The following is an 18,804-nucleotide window of genomic DNA, read 5'->3' on the forward strand; positions in this document are numbered from 1 at the left end:
ACTGGAAGGAGGAGACAGGCAGGAGGCAGGTGAGGAGTTACAGGAGACAGGGTGGGGAACTAGGCACCGGGTGTTGAGTGTAAGCTGCCGGTTTCTGAGAGAGCGTCTGTGAGTCTCACCACTCTGACTGCTAAGTACTGGAGAAGACTCCGGCTGGCCTGCGGGTGCCTCCATCCCAGCCGTCAGAGGTTGTCCGTCATTGGCTGGCAAAGGCAGTCAAGGGAAAAAATAAGGAAGGCCCTAACTTTTATCTTTAGGTTCGTTGGCAACTCGTGAAAAGGACTGATTTTGGAGTCACAAAGAACTTGGTCTGAGCCCTCAATGTGCTGACAGCCAGGGTGTGACCTTGGGAACACCCCCAGCCATTCTGAGTCTTGTGTGTTCACCTGCATGGCAGAGGGAATGCACCTTCTTCAAGTCAGGCAAGCAGCCAGCCCCTCACAGCCCTTCATCAGAATTAACAAGAAAAAAGGAGACAGGGGCCCCACATTTCCACTCTCGGCTCTTACCCGTCGGAAACGGTGAGGCCGTGGCAGGTGAGGAAGTCGGTCGCCTCTTCACAGTCTCTGAACAGCAGCATGCGCACCACGCCATCCAGGGGAAAGACGGTAGATCGCTGTGTGCTCACCGTGTACGCGAAGTTGAGCGCCCGGAGAGCATCCTTGCGGATCTGAAAGGAGGAGCCAAATCACTGCAGTCTCAGAGGAAGGCCCAGTCAGACACATGCAGTCAGCCCATGACCACAGACATGGCCAGCGTGGGGCACATGGGCTCCTCCTGGGCTGAGTCCACCAGAAGGCGCTCTGGCAACATGGAACCCAAGCTTAGAGATCGTAGGCGGTCTGCTCAGGGGCAGTGCTCAGGAATGCGTGCCAAGCAAACACTCTCACAGAGAAGGATGGCTTGTGAAGGTTTTATTGATAAGAGAAATCATGAAACAAACTGCCCATCACCAAGGCCAGGTGAAGTCAGCTGTGCAGCATCCACATGACAGAAGGCCAGGAAGGTGCTGCAGAAGGCCCCAGAGACCATGGAATGCCAGCAGGAAACCAATCCCGTGGAATGACATATAATAGTTGGAGACAACTGTTCATGGCATTCTAACAAGAGCCTTAAAAAAAAAAAAAAGAAGACAAAGACCAGGTGCAGTGGCTCACACCTGTAATCCCAGCACTTTGGGACGCCAAGGTGGGAGGATCACTTGAGCCCAGGAATTCAAGACCAGCCTGGGCAACATAGCTACATCCTATTCTCTACAAAAAAATATTTGTTTTAATTAGTGGGGCTTGGTGGCATGCACCTGTGGTCCCAGCAACATGGGAGGCTGAAGTGGGAGGACTGCTTGAGCCCAAGAGGTTGAGGCTGCAGTGAGCCTTGATCACACCACTGCACTCCAGCCTAGGTGACAGAGTGAAAACCAGTCTCTTAAAAAAAAGACAATGGGACTGGGTGCGGTGGCTCACGCCTGTAATCCCAACACTTTGGGAGGCCAAGGCAGGTGGGTCACTTGAAGCCAGGAGTTTGAGACCAGCCTGGCCAACATGGTGAAACCCCATCTCTACTAAAAATACAAAAATTAGCTGGGTGTGGTGGCACGCACCTGTAATACCAGCTACTAGGGAGGCTGAGGCAGGAGAATCGCTTCAACCCGGGAGGTGGAGGTTGCAGCGAGCCGAGATCACGCCACTGCACTCCAGCCTGGGTGACAAAGTGAGACGCCATCTCAAAAAAATAAATAAATAAAAATAAAGGTAAAAATAGACAAAGGAAAAAATGAAAATCCTAACAAAAATTATGCTTGAGTGCTGGGACTTTGGTGCCTAAGCTGTTAGTCCTCTTCCGATGTTCTTTAATTCAACCAACACTGATCAAGTGTTTGCTCTGTGCCTGGCACCGTTTTTAATGCTGAGAGTACAACAGTGAACAAAAACACAATCCCTGTCCCCACATAGCTGACGTGCCAGGGGAGAGACCAATGCCACAGAAAACAAACACATCAAACACACGGAATGGTGATTTAGTGCGGCAGATGGGCAGGGAGAACATGGAGCGCTGGCAGGGGCCCTGCTGAGGGCAGCAGCCAAGCCTCGCCTGGCCTCAGGGAGGTGGAGACAGCGCCGTGCGGCTCTGCGAGTGTAGACCAGCAGTGGGAACAGCAAGCACAAAGCCTCTGAGCAGGAGTGCACAGGGCTGCGGGGACAGGAGGCTGCCTCTGTGCGCCACTGCCGGTGAAGAGTTTTTCTAAAGAAAAATACCTGAATATCTCTTTTGTTTAAAGTTATTAAAAATGGCCAGGCAAGGTGGTTCACACCTGTAATCCCAGCACTTTGGGAGGCCAAGGTGGGTGGATCACCTGAGGCTAGGAGTTCGAGATCAGCCTGGCCAACATGGCGACATCCCATCTCTACTAAGTTAGCTGGGCGTGGTGGTGGGCTCCTGTAATCCCAGCCACTCAGGAGGGAGGCTCAGGCAGGAGAATCGCTTGAACCCAGGAGGCGGAGGTTGCAGTGAGCAGAGATCGTGCCACTGCACTCTAGCCTGAGCAACAGAGCAAGACTCCATCTCTAAATAAATAAATAAATAAAGTTATTAAAAATGGTCAACATTCTACTAACACTCAATCATGTATACAACATTAACTATGTTTTATTTTATTTTTGTTTATTTTTTTGAGAGGGTCTCTGTTGCCCAGGCTGGAGAGTGCAGATCTTGGCTTACTGCAGCCTCAACTTCCTGGGCTCAAGTGATCCTCCCACCTCAGCCTCTTGAGTAGCTGGAACTACAGAAGCATCCCACCACACCTGTCTGGCTGACTTTTTTTTTATTTTTAGTAGAGACAGGGCCTCCCTATGTTGCCCAGGCTGGCCTTAAACTCCTGAGCTCAAGCAATTCTCCCACCTCCCAAGCCTCCCAAGGTGCCAGGATGACAGGTGTGAGCCAAAGCACCCAGCCAATATTAACTACAAGTGGCAAGTGGTGGAAAACCTTTTCATTTACTCCAGAATATCAGTTCTGTTTGGCAACCTGCAGATCTGACAGCAAGGAGCAAACCTGCAAAAGACCCTCTGACCGTGACATGACTGTGGGTTTAGTCACTGTTTACAGGAGGCCCTGATGTGTGACCAGAGAAATGACCTGGAGCCACAGACCAACCTAGGCAGGTCCTGAGATCTCCCAGGCAGCATCCTCCCCACACTGCGGCCACTACGGGCTTGTGGCAAGGAATCCCGGCAGCCTCCTTGAAGCCGCTGCCAGAATGGGCAGCAGAGTGCGTGCGAGGTGAGGTGGCGCTCTGTACGGCGGGCCGCGGTCCTGGTCACGTCGCACTGAACGGAATCATGCAGGGCCTAGAACAGCAGGTGCTACAGGGGCTGCTCTGTCCTCATCCCCAAGTTCCATGGAACTGGAACAAAAGAACCGACTGGAAACCTCAAGACACAGAGTTTACTCTGCGCAAACCCCAAGGGAGGGACTGGCCTTCCCATTGCCTCTGCAACCCTAGCACACGGCAAAGCACAGACACTGAGGCACCCACTGAAAGGAACTTAGCGCCATCAGCCTCACTCCAGAAACTTCGATTTAAAACACGAAGCATTTCAAAGTCAAAGATTTTGTGCATATGAGATTTTTGCTTTTTAGTTAGTTTTCACGGATGATGATAGTGCTGAATTCAACCTATGTTTTCCTAAAGAGATTTTTCTTATTTGAACCATAGAACTGTATTTTCCATTGCACAGCCTTTCCGGATGGTGACCAACGGTGATAACCCCTATAAAACAGGGCAACACCAGTAACCCCTTCATGGGGCTGCTGCAACGGTGACACAGCGTCAGCCTGAGACATGCTTTGAAAAGCCTGGAATAGGAAAGCACTCAAATAGCACAAGAACCACCTGCTTTCTTCCAACTCTGTAAGCACAGCTCATGTACTCACCTGACTGAAGTAACAGTGCAAAAGACAAGCATTCAGGTAAGAAGCTGACTGGACCAGTTTGAAAAATCTCACAAAATTATTACTGTTCAATGCAGCAAAAGCCTGAACAGCAAATTTCACCTCAGATGAGTTTCTAACAGCAGGATGGAACTGTTGTACTTCTCTGTTAATTAAAGGAGAGAAAAGGGATTGGAATGTTATTTTTAATAAGACCAAATTTTTATGAAGATAGATCTGATAAATAATAGATTTCACTGGCCAGATGCAGTGGCTCACGCCTGTAATCCCAAAAAGTGGGGAGGCCAAGGTGGGAGGATCGTTTGAGCCCAGGAGGTTGAGGCTGCAGTGAGCTGTGATCACATCACTGTACTCCAGCCTGGGTGACAGAGCAAGACCCTGTCTCAAGTAATAATGAGACTGGATTTCAACCATACTGAGAAGGAGGGTCTTACTGGTGAAATGTGCCGTTAAATTCATAGTTTACTAACTACCACGCTTGGGCTGGTTTGACAAAGGTTTCCTTCAAAACGATAACGAACAGAATAAACAAATTCAAAAAGCAATTTAGGAATCAGTTGTCAAAAAGTTACTTTAAAGTAATGCCAATGGACTGTCAGCTGTGCTGGATGGTAAAGTCTAAAAAACAGAAAACTTAACTCTTTTTGTTTAGAAATGAATTGATTTTGACTAAATTATTCGTGACGGAGAACAAATGCTTGTCACGTAGAAAAAGACAATACAGCAATCTTTCATAACCAGTTTAATTTTTTTTTTTTTGAGACAGAGTACTTGCTCTATCACCCAGGCTGGAGAGCAGTGGCACGATCACAGTTCATTGCAGCTTCAACCTTCCGGCCTCAAGCAACACTCTCATCTCGGCCTCCCAAGTGCTGTGATAACAGGCCATGGGCCACCACACCTGGTCTTTTTTTTTTTTTTTTTAAGAGATAGGGTCTTGCTTTGTCACCCAGACTGGAGTGCAGTGGCATGATCACAGCTTACTGCAGCCTTGACCTCCTGGGCTCAAGGGATCCTCCCACCTCAGCCTCCCCAGTAGCTGGAACTACAGACACACATCACCACACCTGGTTAATTTTTTTTTTTTTTTTTTTTTTTTTTTGGTCGAAGGGTCTCACCATGTTGCCCAGACTATACAAGGCTTAATTTTAAAATTTAAAATCAGCCGGGCACAGAGGCTCATAACTGTAATCCCAGCACTTTGGGAGGCCGAGGCAGGTGGATCACCTGAGGTCAGGAGTTCCAGACAAGCCTGGCCAATATGGCGAAACCCTGTCTCTACTAAAAATACAAAAAAATTAGGCGGGCATGGTGGTATGTGCCTTTAATCCCAGCTACTCAGGAGACTGAGGCAAGAGAATCGCTTGAACCCAGGAGGTGGAGGTTGCAGTGAGCCGAGATCGCACTACTGTACTCCAGCCTGGGCAACAGAGCAGGACTTGGTCTCAAAAATAAAATAAAAATTTAAAATCAATCACACATCTAGATATTCTATCACACAGTTCTTGAGGAAAATACAAAGCTAAAAAGAAGAGGTTCACCATTGATAGGGGAATCTTAGAACTAAAGGGGACACTGTCCACCATAAGTCCAGCTTAACCACAAGCAGAGGGTCCACCACGAGCAGAGGGCCAGAGAGCTCGCGAGACTTCGCATATAAGCGTCTAATTATGGATCAGACCAGGGTTTTACATTCATTCATTCTCACTACCCCATTCTTCGCATTTTTGTTTCACACAATTTTTTCCTCTCTTATTACTTAGATCTTTGACAAAACTATCTGGGAACAGGGAACTGCTAACAACCCTGCAGGGCGCCTGGAACTCCCTCTCCTGGTTCACTCACCTGTCTCATGAGGAGGATTACTTCCTCATTTTCTCACTGGTGAGGAGAAACTGTTTTCAGAAATGAACATGTGGGGCCTACATCAGATGTGCTGGTCCCAGGGCACACCCCCATCGCTCTTCCCCCAGCTCAGCTCAGCCGACTGCAAAGCCAGACCAAGGTCCTCCACTATCATCCCAACATCTGCTACCAGAGAGAATGCTGCACTATTGGCTACTGCCACTCCTGAAAGCTCTTCTCCTGTTTAAAGCCTGCCTTTTCAGCCACCTTAGGACAACTTTTGGATGTGAAAATTCACCTTAGGATGTCTCCCTTGTTGAGACTGAGCAGAACATTGTAGCCCTGGAACTCCGCTTCGCTGGCACAGAAGACGCCTTTGTTTCTCAGGTCCTGGTACATCTCCTTCAAGCTCTGCAGGCACTTGGTCATGTTCTCATTATTGATCTTGGCATCAAAGGAGGACATGGGCTCCTCACACATGAAGTGGGCACAGTGGATGTGAAACCGGGTGCACTTCTCAATCAGGGACACCGTCAGGGGGTCACAGAGGTGCTGCTGCGTGATATCCTGGCCACAGGTGGGGGGAGGATCACACACACATTCCCATGCAAAGAGGCAACTGTGAGAAGGATCATGCTACGACCTCAATTTCTCACTTTTCAATTTGAAACAAAGCCCATGATGCACATTTTAATAGGACTTTGTAGTGACTTAAATAAAAGTCCTGGGGTTTTCTTTTTTTTTTTTTTGAGACAGAAGCCAGGCCGGAGTGCAGTGGTGTCATCTTGGCTCACCGCAACCTCCGCCTCCCAGGTTCAAGCAATTCTCCTGCTTCAGCCGCTCGAGTAGCTGGGACTACAGGCGTGTGCCACCACGCCAAGCTAATTTTTGTATTTTCAGTAGAGACGGGGTTTCACCATGTTGGCCAGGCTGGTCTCAAACTCCTCACCTCAGGTGATCCACCCATCTCGGCCTCCCAGAGTGCTGGGATTACAGGCCTGAGCCACCACACCCGGCCCACAAAAGTACATTTTTGTTACAGATAAAATATATAACAGAGTAAAATAAAAATATCAGTTTGATTTTGGAATTTGCATGGATTTTTTAGCATCCAGGTTGGAGGCAGCCAATACCTTCCGTATGCCACGCGTGCGGTTCCACACGAAGTCATACCAATCCCGCAGGCTGCCCTCCTTCTGGTCCATGATCTGCGTCACCAGGTAGTCCATGGTCCTGCCGAGCACTGGCAAGGGCCGCAGCTCGTGGGGCAGGGGCTCCTCCTGATCCGCCGAGGACCGACTGTACTCTTTCACGGCTGCTGCGTGGTCCACCTAGAGACATGAAGCCGAGACAGGCTGCCCATGTGGCATACCTTGGGCCAGGCACGGTTATGCCTGAAAACGAGGGGGAAAATCACATACACACCCACACAAGATCAGTATTTGAGAATATATTTTTCAACATAAAATTTCTATTAAAAGGTGACAATCAAAATTCAAAGATAAATTGAGAAATTTGATTTTGGCAAATATGACAAGCAGTTAAGATACGAGTGTGTCATGACAAACAGGAGGAATGTTAAGTGAAGGCACATCTGCCAGCCTCCAAAGCGGAGAGATGGGACAGGGAAGGGCCTCAAGCATTTAAAAGGTCTCAGGCCTGCTCACACACCAGATTGTCTACACAGAGCAGAAGTGAAAAACAGACAGGCGGTGAGGACTGCTGAGGGCACAGCATCAGGGGCCGGCTGCCCACCTGGGGCCTGGAGCTGCATCTCCCACCTCAAAAGGAGGCTGAAGACGTGGCCAAGGGAATAGGCAGAGATGTACACAGGACGAGGCCCTGGGCATGTGCCTCTCCTGGGGCAGTGGCCCTACAGTGACATGAGTTGCTGGGCTAGGGACCCTGCACCAGGCGAAGGGTGTATAAAGCCACCAGCCAGGAGGAGAAGGAGAAGCCCATAAGCAAAATTCACAAAGTCCAAAAGGATCTATATTGGTGCAGCTTTCTGGGGAAACAATTTGGGAAGATACACTGATAATGTTCAGGAAAGGTCATACCCTCTGATGCAGTAATTCTTAGGATCTGAAGAAAATAATATAAATACCAGAGAAGCATTACATACAAGATGCCAAACAATATTGTTAATAGAACTAAAAATTTAGAAACAGCCCATCTACTAATGGTAAAAATGCAGAGTTTTGACAGAGCTACTAATAATATGCTGTCATTTTTAAATGCTCGTAGTTTACCCTAACAAAGGAAAATGTTCATGACATAGTTTTACGTGGAAAAGATACACATAAAATTGTATCTAAAGCATAATCTCGAATGTGTAAAACATAAGCATAGAAAGAGACAGGAATAAGATCGTAAAAAGAAAAAAGTTAGCAGGATGTGGTGGCTCACGCCTGTAATCCCAGCACTTTGGGAGGCGGAGGTGGGCAGATCACTTGAGCTTAGGAGTTCGGGACCAGCCTGGGCAACACGGCAAGACCCCATCACTGCAAAAAATAAAACAAGTAACTGGGCATGGTGGAGCATGCCTCTAATCCCAGCTACTCTGTAAGCTGAGTGAGAGGATCACCTGAGCCTGGGAAGTTGAGGCTGTAGTGAGCCATGATTGGACCACTGTGCTTCAGCCTAGGTGACAGAGTGAGACCCTGTCTCAAAAAAAAAAAAAAAAAAAAAATTGAAAAACAACTTTATTTAAAATAACTTGCATCTATACCTTATCATGTATAGGTACCAATTACAGAGTGAACATCTCACAATGCAAAACAGCTCTATATGACTGTTAATAGCACAAATACCCAACAACATCTAAAACAAACACCCAAATCAAGTATGTACAGAAACGACAAAAGCAGCCCCGTCCCCTGCCCACACTCCATGGGGAGATGCAGGGCTCTACCTGGTCAGTCCCCGGGACGACTTCAAACACGCTCAGCTGGCTACGGGTCTCCCGCATGTACCTCTCCTTCTCAGGACACATATCCAGGCAGGTGCCAACAAAAGTCCTCGCTTTGTCCAGATCGGTTCTCTTCACCCGAGCTAAATTACGTCCAGTAAAAGGTAAGAATGTAACACATGGTTAGCACGAACCTACAGAAGTGTATTCTCATAATAATAAAAAGAAATTAAAACTTAAAACACACACACACATTACAAAAGAAGCTATTCGGGAGGCTGAGGCAAGAGAATCACTTGAACCCGGGAGGCGGACATTGCAGTGAGCCAAGGTTGCGCCACTGTACTCCAGCATGGGTAACAGAGCAAGACTTCATCTCAAGGAAAAAAAAAAAAAAAAAGAAAAATTCTAATACCTAATAATAATTTTATTTAGGTATTAGGTGATATAAAAATCACCATATCAATGATACGATGTATGATGGCAGCTTTTATTACTATATGTTACTATATTAAGGAAACATGGTGATTATGCAAATTATCCACGGCTTTTAAAAAAAGGAAACTCCTATAGCTGATTTTTTTTTTTTTTTTTTTGAGATGGAGTTTCGCTCTTGTTGCCCAGGCTGGAGTACAATGGCACAGTCTCAGCTCACCACAACCTCAGCCTCCTGGGTTCAAGCCGTTCTCCTGCCTCAGCCTCCCAAGTAGCTGGGATTACAGGCATGTGCCACCATGCCCGGCTGATTTTGTCTTTTTAGTAGAGACGGGGTTTTTCCATGTTGGTCAGGCTGGTCTCGAACTCCTGACCTCAGGTGATCCACCAGCCTCGACCTCCTAAAGTGCTGGGATTACAGGCGTGAGCCACCACGCCCAGCTTTTTTTTTTTTTTTTTTTAGGCAGAATCTCACGCTGTCGTCCAGGCTGGAGTGCAATGGCACAATCTCGGCTCACTGTAACCTCCGCCTCGCCAGTTCAAGTGATTCTCCTGCCTCAGCCTCCCAGGTAGCTGGGACTACAGGTGCACACCACCGCACCCAGCTTGCTTATTTATTATTTATTTGTTTATTGTAGAGATAGGGGTTTTGCCATGTTGGCCAGGCTAGTCTTGAACTCCTGACCTCAGGTGGTCCACATGCCTCAGGCTCCCAAAGTGCTGGGATTACGGGCGTGAGCCACCACGCCCAGCCCGGATGAAATTTAAGAGAAAAAAATTGGCAAAGAGAAGTACCTGTGTTTTTTACTTTTATTTTTGGTCCCTGCATATATTTTTAGTATTAATGGAATACTTGCTTTTTAGCAGGTAATACATTCACACAGTTCAACATCGTAACAGTGTAAGGATGCCCTGTCCAAGATGGAGCACTCCACCATAACCTCTGCCCTTCAGAATCCCGCTCCCTCTACAGACAGGAGCCTATTCTTTTGCATCCTCCCACTACTATTTTATACATACATTAGCAAACATATTTGCACATTTATGTACACATACACACAACACTCACTCCAAGAAGACTGGCTGACTATGAAGATCAGACACAGCACATCAGAGGCTCTAAGACTCAACAGCAATAGAGCCCAGTGGAAAGGAGCTGCTCCCGCCCTGCTGGCACCCAAGATGACGACCTCACCAGGCCCCTAGAACCTCTGCCACCAAGTGCCATACCTTGCCGCATGATCCTGTCCCTCTGGTCAAGCAAGCGGTACTTCTCCTTGGATGTCTCAGCCACAGTGCCTATCAGGGTACTGAGGGAGAGCACACATGGCCCGAGGCCCTCGGAGCCCTCGGAGGCTGAGTCAAAAGAGTCTCCCTCGAATTGGTGGGCCTTTAGAAGACTTGGCTTCTTCACTGGGGAGCTATAAAGTAAACACCACACTGAGGGCCCTCGTATGAGGACGGCCTTTAGAGCATTTTCGTTTCTGAACACGTCCCCTCATCTTTCAAGATTTTCTGGTCCTCTAAAGCTGAGAAACTACAAGCACTGAAATAAGATGAGTTTTGATAAAGATGGTAATGAGCACAAAAGCGTTATTCACATTATTCACTGACTTTAATATAATTTTGAAATATTTCATACTTTTGAAAAACAAAATAGCCTGGGCAACATAGGGAGACCTCATCTCTACAGAAAATTTAAAAATTAGCCAGGCATGGTGGCATGTGCCTGTAGTCCCAGCTACTCGGGAGGCTGGGGTGAGAGGATTGCTTGAGCCTAGCAGGCGGAGGTTGCAGTGGGCTGAGATTACACTGCTGCTCTCCAGCCTGGGTGACAGAGTGAGGCTCTAACTTACCACCCACCGGAAAAAAAAAAAAAAAGATAGGCTCATTTAAACAGCTAAAATGAACACTTACTGATTTCTATCTCAAAGAAATAAACTCAGCATGAAAAAAATCTTTAATATCATAAGGAAATATTATGCCTACATGTTTTGAAAGAGAAGTTATTTTGGTAGAAAGACATACTAAAAGGGATCAGGCATTCTCTCTCAGCTTCCCCATCTTCTAGCTTTCATCATTTTCTGAACTTGAGCAACTAAACTGCTCATCACAAAACGGAAAGTGAGGGAAATACATTGGCCAAAAGATGAAAAGATGGATTCAGCCGGAGATCTGTCAAAGTAGGCCTGGTGTGAAAAGCAAAAGCCTTTGAGAACAGAGTTCCCCAGACAGACAAGGTAGCCAGGGCACTTCACATCGCATGCTGGCTAACACAACTAACACGGGCCGACCGTGTCTGCTTCACTGTGATAAGCTGCACCTGCAAAAAGTCATGCTGCCCTTCCTTTAGGAGACAGCCTTTTTTCTTTTTTTTTTTTTTTTTTTTGAGATTGGAGTCTCGCTCTGTCACCCAGTCTGGAGCGCAGTGGCGCAATCTCGGTTCACCGCAAGCTCCGCCTCCCAGGTTCACGCCATTCTCCTGACTCCGCCTCGCGAGTAGCTGGGACTACAGGCACCCGCCACCATGCCCGGCTAATTTTTTGTATTTTTAGTAGAGACGGGGTTTCACCATGTTAGCCAGGATGGTCTCAATCTCCTGACCTCGTGATCTGCCCGCCTTGGCCTCCCAAAGTGCTGGGATTACAGGCATGAGCCACTGCGCCTGGCCAGGAGACAGCTCTTTAGGGGAAAAAAAAAAAAAAAAAAGTCATGCTGGAAACTGCTGAAAGTGATTATTAGAAACGCATGGTTTGGCCGGGCATGCATCTCTAGTCAGGAGTTCGAGACCAGCCTGGCCAACATGGTGAAACCCCATCTCTACTAAAAATACAAAAATAATAGCTGGGCATGGTGGAGCGCACCTGTAATCTTAGCTACTAGGGAGGCTAAGGCAGGAGAATTTCTTAAACCCAGGAGGCAGAGGTTGCAGTGAGCCAAGATCGCACCACTGAACTCCAACCTGGGCAACAAGTGAGACTGTCTCAAAAAAAAAGGAATGCATGGTTTATTACAGCCAGTTAAACGTCTTGAGGGAAAAAGTTATTGCTCATACATTTATATGTCAAGTGAACTGCACTTAACTGCAGTGGGATTCAGGACAAGTTAGATGAGCAAGATTTGCTACTACAATCCTGTGAGGCAAGCAGCGACCTGCCACAGGGCGCCAGCCTGCGTGTGTCCCACAGAGCAGGCACTCTGTGCAAGGACAGAAGTTCTGCTGTCCTAAGTGAGCAGCCTCCCCTGTATCTCCTGTAGCTGCAGCTGAAAGGTCTACACCAGCTATAACAACCGTGTGATGAGATTCCCCCACAGAAAATGCCAAGATAGAAACAAGAAAAAAAGGCCAGCTCCAAAGGAAGGCTTTCTCAGCAACGTTGGCCCTAGGGTATGTGAGAACAAGACAGGACAGAATCACTGCTCTCCACCATCTCTGCAACTGGCAGTTACCAGTGTCAGAAAATTCTCTCTTCTGGCTGGGACCACCAACCCCACACAGACCCACCTCCTCATGGCCCATGCTTGCAGGAAGGGCAGAGCCCCTGCCCCTCCACCCACAACCATCCCTGGCAACTGGCTTTTGTCTCCTCACCACTCCCCATAGTCTTGCACCCTGACTCAGGTGTCGCTGTAGGGCGCTATTTCCTGGTCCTTCCCGAATAAGGTCATTAGGAGGGACCGATCCCACCTTTTATTCAGGAGGCTGCTAGCACCAGCCCTCCCTGCGGCCTTGCCAAGAGGGGAGTGCTGAAAGGGTGCATCCTCTGTGCTCGGGCTGACTTCACCGTCACCTGGTTTCTTCTCCTTCAGGGAAAAGGGTTTCTTATTGGGGCCTGTGGACATAGGAGGCAGAAAAGAGTTTATGCAATCACAGATCACCTGGTACTGGATTTTTTCACTCTGTTTCTAAGAAAGTAATATTATTTTCATTGTCACAGGAGGTTAGAGAAGAGCCCAAGGAAATAACTGTGAGATGCAAATCCACTCAGAGCCAGCCTCCTCCACTGGCTGGGGAAAGGGTTCATGCTCAAAGGGTTTGGACCAAGAGCATGAGAAACTGAAAAGAGGGTTGTGCACAATGGCTCATGCCTGTAATCCCAAGATCAGACTGGGCAACACAGCGAGATCTCGTCTCTATTAAATAAACAAAAATAATTTTTTTAAAAAGTGAAAAGAATAATTGAAAACTCACTTATTTTCTTCCTGTGCCAAAAGATAGCCATGTCTTTATGCAAACTTTTCCCCTTCTTTCTAGCCAGGGCTGCAGATGCCTGGAAAACAGTCCACGACCGCCAAGTGTGAGTGTATCAGGAAACCAAAGGAAATGGGATTGAAAACTCAAATGCAGTAAGCACAAGAGACCATTCAAAGGCACCAGGAGCCCCTGTCCTTTGCACGACAGTGATTTCTCCACTCACACGTCTGCTGACTGCATGGTCTCTGGCTGTGGCAGCAGCAGTATTCATCTCCCTTACCTGTCTCACAAGCATGTATTTGCTCTTTCCCCCTTTTTTTTTTGAGACAGAGTCTCGCTCTGTCTTCCAGGCTGGAGTGCGGTGGTGAGATCTCGGCTTACTGCAAAGCTCCACCTCCAGGGTTCATGCATTCTCCTGCCTCAGCCTCCTGAGTAGCTGGGACTACTGGCATCCGCCACCACACCTGGCTAATTTTTTGTATTTGTAGTAAAGACGGGGTTTCACCGTGTTAGCTGGGATGGTCTTGATCTCCTAACCTCAGGTGATCCGTCCACCTCGGCCTCCCAAAGTGCTGGGATTACAGGCGTGAGCCACCGCGCCCGGCCCCTTTTTTTTAAATTAACAACTTTGCTTCATAGAACTCACAAACTTGGCCTTGTTGGCATTTGGTGAGATGATTCTCACCAGCTTATCACATATACAGAAACAGAAAGTTTGCGAAGTCACAATTAAGCACAAAAGGGAGCTGCAGAATAACACACATGGGATGCCACTTACCACAGAAAACACACACAAAACCAAGCACGTTAGTCTCCCTGTAGATAGACTCATAAAAATGTCTAGAAAAATACACACCACACTAGTTAACTGGACTGCTCCTGAGTAACAGGAGAGGTGAAGATGTTCAGTTTTGTCTGTATCAATGAATTGTTTATAAAAGCAACCTATTTACATATTAGTTATGTCATAAAATATTTAAGGTTCAGCTGGGAAAATAAGCACATTGCAATAGGCAAAATATAACTGTAAAAACAAAAGGGGGGCTGGGCACGGTGGCTCATGCCTGATATCCGAGCACTTTGGGAGGTGGAGGTGGGAGGATCACTTGGGCCCAGAAGTTTAGGACCAGCCTGGGCCACATAGTGAAACTTCATCTCAAAAAAAAATAAATAATAAAATGATAATAAAATAAATAATAGTAATAAATAATAAAAACAAGGCCAGGCATGGTGGCTCACGCCTGTAATCCCAGCACTTTGGGAGGCCAAGGTGCATGGATCACTGAGGTCGGGAGTTCGAGACCAGCCTGGCCAACGTGGTGAAACCCCATCTCCACTAAAAATACAAAATTAGCCAGGCATGGTGGTGCACACACAATCCCAGCTACTTGGGAGGCTGAGGGAGGAGAATCGCTTGAACCGGAAAGGTAAAGGTTGAAGTGAGCCAAGACTGTGCCACTACACTACACCCTGGGCGACAGAGCGAGGTCCCGTCTCAAAAACAACAACAACAACAACAACAAAAATGAGAGCTGGTACAATGACTCAGGTCTGTAATCCCAACACTTTGGGAGGCTAAGGCAGGAGGACAGCTTGAGGCCAGGAGTTTGAGACCTGCCTGAGCAACATAGTAAGACCCCATCTGTACAAATTTAAAATAAAAACTTTTTTTAATTAAAAAAATTAAAACTAAAAACAAATTAGGATTACCATATGACCCAGCAATTCCAATCCTAAGAATATACCCCAAAAAACTGAAAGCAGGGACTCAGATAAGTCATATGCCAATGAACATTATTCACAATAGCCAAAAAGTAGAAACAACCCGTGTCGGCCAATAGATGAATCAACAAAACGTGGTCGGTCCATCCACTCAATGTAGTATCATTCACTTTATAAATTTATACTTTATAAATTCCTATAGAACGTAATTTTGTCCATGAGAATACTCAGAAAAAACAGTGAAGATATAAAGCTATATAACATGAGCAGTCCACGTTCACTGCACCTATTTACATATTATGCATACATTTAGGCCGGGCGCGGTGGCTCACACCTGTAATCCCAGCACTTTGGGAGGCCGAGGCAGGCAGATCATGAGGTCAGGAGATGGAGACCATCCTGGCTAACACAGTGAAAGCCCGTCTCTACTAAAAATACAAAAAAATTAGCCAGGTGTGGTGGCGGGCGCCTGTAGTCCCAGCTACTCCAGAGACTGAGGCAGGAGAATGGCGTGAACCCGGCAGGTGGAGCTTGCAGTGAGCCGAGATCATGCCACTGCACTCCAGCCTGGAAGACAGAGCAAGACTCCATCTCAAAAAAATAAATAAATAAAAAGAAAGTATTATGCATACATTTAAAGTCAGGATACAAACCCAGAGCTTCAAAGTAGTTATCTCTAGAGGATAGAATGACAAGGGGAATTTCACTTTTTCTTTTTTTTTTTTTTTTTTTGAGACGGAGTCTGGCTCTGTCACCCAGACTGGAGTACAGTGGCACGAACTCGGCTCACCGCAACTGCCGCCTCCCGGATTCAAGCAATTCTCCTGCCTCAGCCTCCCGAGTAGCTGGGATTACAGGCGCGAGCCACCACACCCGGCTAATTTTTTGTATTTTTAGTAGAGATGGGGTTTCACCGTGTTAGCCAGGATGGTCTGGATCTCCTGACCTCATGATCCGCCCACCTCGGCCTCCCCAAGTGCTGGGATTACAAGCGTGAGCCACCATGCCAGGCCAATTTCACTTTTTCTGTATTGTTTGAACGTTTACAGTGATCATCTTCTATGACCAAATAAAACAAAAACAAAAACAAAAAACTCAACTTCCAAAAGTACTATGTGGTTAGAGCCTTTCGGAAGAATTTCTGAATTTCTAAAGCCTTTCAGAAGAATTTCACTTCATGGGAACAACGCTCCCAGCATTTCTAGAATACTATATTCTGTAGGGACCTAGAATACACTAAGTTATGAAATAAATAGTGCTATCCCAGCCTATGCTAATAAGATATTTGAGTACTTTCCTATATTATAGTAAGCAAACAACTGATGGACCAAAAAAAAAAAAAAAAAAACAGGTTTTAAAGTGACAAGGTTCAAATCTAGGGTAACAAATGGCAAGATGGGAGTACTCACATGATCAAAGAAATGTACCACTGCAAGCTTTTTGCTGCGCCTGGTAAAGATGCGCTGCACTTTAGCAATTTTGCCGAAATGGTTCTCCAGAATGGTCCTGTCGTTGAGGTAGTCGGGGATGTTCTTGCACTGGATGGCTGTGACTTCAGAGGGAGACAAGCCCCCGAGACTGTCTGTGCTCTCACTTCTGTTACTCTGACGCGCCGGAGTTCCTCTTAGAGAATCTAGGGGTTCAGAGAATGGACACTTAAACCATCAGATGTTTCCAACAACAGGAGGCACCAACTGTGTCAAAGCAGAGGAAATTTTCACAGATGTAAGACCTGCTCCATATGACATGTTAGAATCCCTAATGTTTATGGGAGATTTATCTGAAAAATCAAGCTAACGCCCAGAGAAACGTATTGAAAACCTGCCAGCAGGATTTACTCTATGTGCTACATTTTCAGAGCTCACCTTCTTTCTTCTCTCTACTTTCAGTTTCTTCTTCTTTATTCACACCTGGAATCCGGGAAGGTGCCAGGACAGACTGACTCCCTCCTGGGATAGTCATGTGGTCACTTTCTGCAGACTCAACAAAGCCAATTTCCTTTTTGGCCTCCTTGTTGCCCAGACGACCTACTTCCTTATTGCTTTTGAAAACATCCTGTATCGTCCGACCAAATAAAGTACCTCCCCGGGGTCGATTCAGGCGGACAGGTCGTTTGTCTGGAGGATGATCGCCCCGGGACAGAGGATCCGAATCTTCTGCTGTCTCGTGACCATGTCTCCTTGGGGAGCGATCCTGGTCCTCCTTCCTTTTCAGTCCTTTCATTAGGCTGGGAAGCGGTTCCACCTGGGAAACAGCTTCTTCACACCCCTGCCTGATACCTGCTTTGCTAGCCTGGAAAGGTTCGCCCAAAACCGCAGATGATACAGGGAAGCTACTGAAGCTATTATTAGAACTTCCAAATATTGATTTAGGTCCTCTCTTCTCTTCCTCTACATTTTGGTTTGACAAAGCAGGGGTAAAGGCAGATAATGAATTATTACTACTAACAGGTTTTGAAAAGGTAAAATTTGAATTGGTAGCTGAACTACTTGTTACTTGAGGAAAAGAGAAAGGGGCCAGGCCTCCAGGTGCACTACTAATTGGGTGGGAAAATGTGAAAAACCCAGAAGCAATTTGGCTCTGGGTTTTCTCTGGCTCAGATTCAGCCCCCGGTATTGGTTTGAACACCGCATTTTCCAGAGGTTTAAAGCTGAATTCTGTTTTCCCAAAACCAGAGTTCACTATTTCTCCAGCTTCTTGTCCAAAAGCAGAAGTGCTTGGGAAAGCCCCAACACTGGTGGGTGATTTAAAACTAAATCCCGGGTTTCCCAGCACAGATGAACTTGAAGGCCCAGAGGTAGCCACAAAGGTGGAAGTGTGCTCAAGTCCAGAAAAGGGTCCAACACTTGAGGTTTGGGTGAACCCTAATGTTTGCACTGAAGAGGAATGACTTACTCCAGAAGACGCTGGAAAGCTGGATACCTGTGGAAATCCCGAGCTCTTCCCAGATAAGGTACTGTTTTGTCCAAAAAGAGAAGGTTGACCAAATCGAAATGGCGGCTTAGATGGAAGTGTTCCTACATTACTAGAAGACGCTGAAAAAGCACTAGGCTGCTGCCCACTGAAAGGATTAGTTGGGTTCATCTTCTGCTCCAATTATTAGAAGGTAATTAAGTATTACGTGTACAAAATTAATCGGCCTCCTGAAACAGCCTGTAGCACTAGGGAGTTCCCCTTCGTCTTTAGAACAAGCTGAAAGACAAAAATTCAGATCATCATAGCTATGTTCTGCTACAAGACTAAGAAAAGAATTTTTGAACACTGTCATACTAAAAGGATAACTATTTCAAAGGCAGGCAAAGAGTTATTATTTTCTGAGAGCCAATAGGTTATTTTGTTGGAGGGTGGGGTAGAGAGTGGTACAAATAATTACTTTGTTGCAGAGATTTAAAGCGTTATCCTTTAAGATTAAAAAAAAAAAAAAGCCGAATCTTTTTACTGAGTAAATTCATGAAAAACCTCCATTGGCAGTAAGAAAACGAATGCTGTTCCACCTTACAACTTAGAGACGAATTTCTCCTGACTTCCTCCAATCTCTACAGCCGGAGAATTCAATGTAACGCTGTCAAAACCTTACCGTTTCGGGATCTCCTCTCACCTGGCTTCCCTCGGAGCGGCTGGAGCGCTAAGCACTTTCTCACATTCCTTTATCGCGCCCTGGCGACCACCCTCGAGCGGGCTGGAAGGGCGAGGGCGCTGCCACGAAGCTGAGGCCTCCCGGCGGGGACGGCGTGCCCGGGGAGCC

General features: G+C 46.8%; 1 protein-coding gene across 3 annotated transcripts in view; it reads right to left on the reverse strand.

Moving 5' to 3' along the window:
• MCM3AP (minichromosome maintenance complex component 3 associated protein) overlaps positions 1-18,804 on the reverse strand; it is a 48,350-nt gene that overhangs the window by 28,946 nt on the left and 600 nt on the right. The window contains exons 1-11 of one of the 3 annotated variants that reach the window (XM_009234075.4): positions 18,658-18,797; positions 16,925-18,251; positions 16,469-16,692; positions 13,335-13,413; positions 12,831-12,975; positions 10,373-10,563; positions 8,711-8,850; positions 6,930-7,127; positions 6,095-6,363; positions 3,934-4,096; positions 510-670 (exon numbers count right to left, since the gene is read on the reverse strand). In XM_009234075.4, the coding sequence (XP_009232350.4) occupies positions 510-670; positions 3,934-4,096; positions 6,095-6,363; positions 6,930-7,127; positions 8,711-8,850; positions 10,373-10,563; positions 12,831-12,975; positions 13,335-13,413; positions 16,469-16,692; positions 16,925-18,143 (2,789 nt within the window). In that variant the 5' untranslated portion in view covers positions 18,144-18,251; positions 18,658-18,797. Of the gene's footprint in view, positions 1-509; positions 671-3,933; positions 4,097-6,094; positions 6,364-6,929; positions 7,128-8,710; positions 8,851-10,372; positions 10,564-12,830; positions 12,976-13,334; positions 13,414-16,468; positions 16,693-16,924; positions 18,252-18,636; positions 18,798-18,804 lie in introns of those variants that run through there. The other 2 variants (XM_009234074.4, XM_009234076.4) reach the window with 2 other exon arrangements.

This window comes from Pongo abelii, chromosome 22 (genome assembly GCF_028885655.2).
Source record: "Pongo abelii isolate AG06213 chromosome 22, NHGRI_mPonAbe1-v2.0_pri, whole genome shotgun sequence".
Taxonomy (NCBI): domain Eukaryota; kingdom Metazoa; phylum Chordata; class Mammalia; order Primates; family Hominidae; genus Pongo; species Pongo abelii.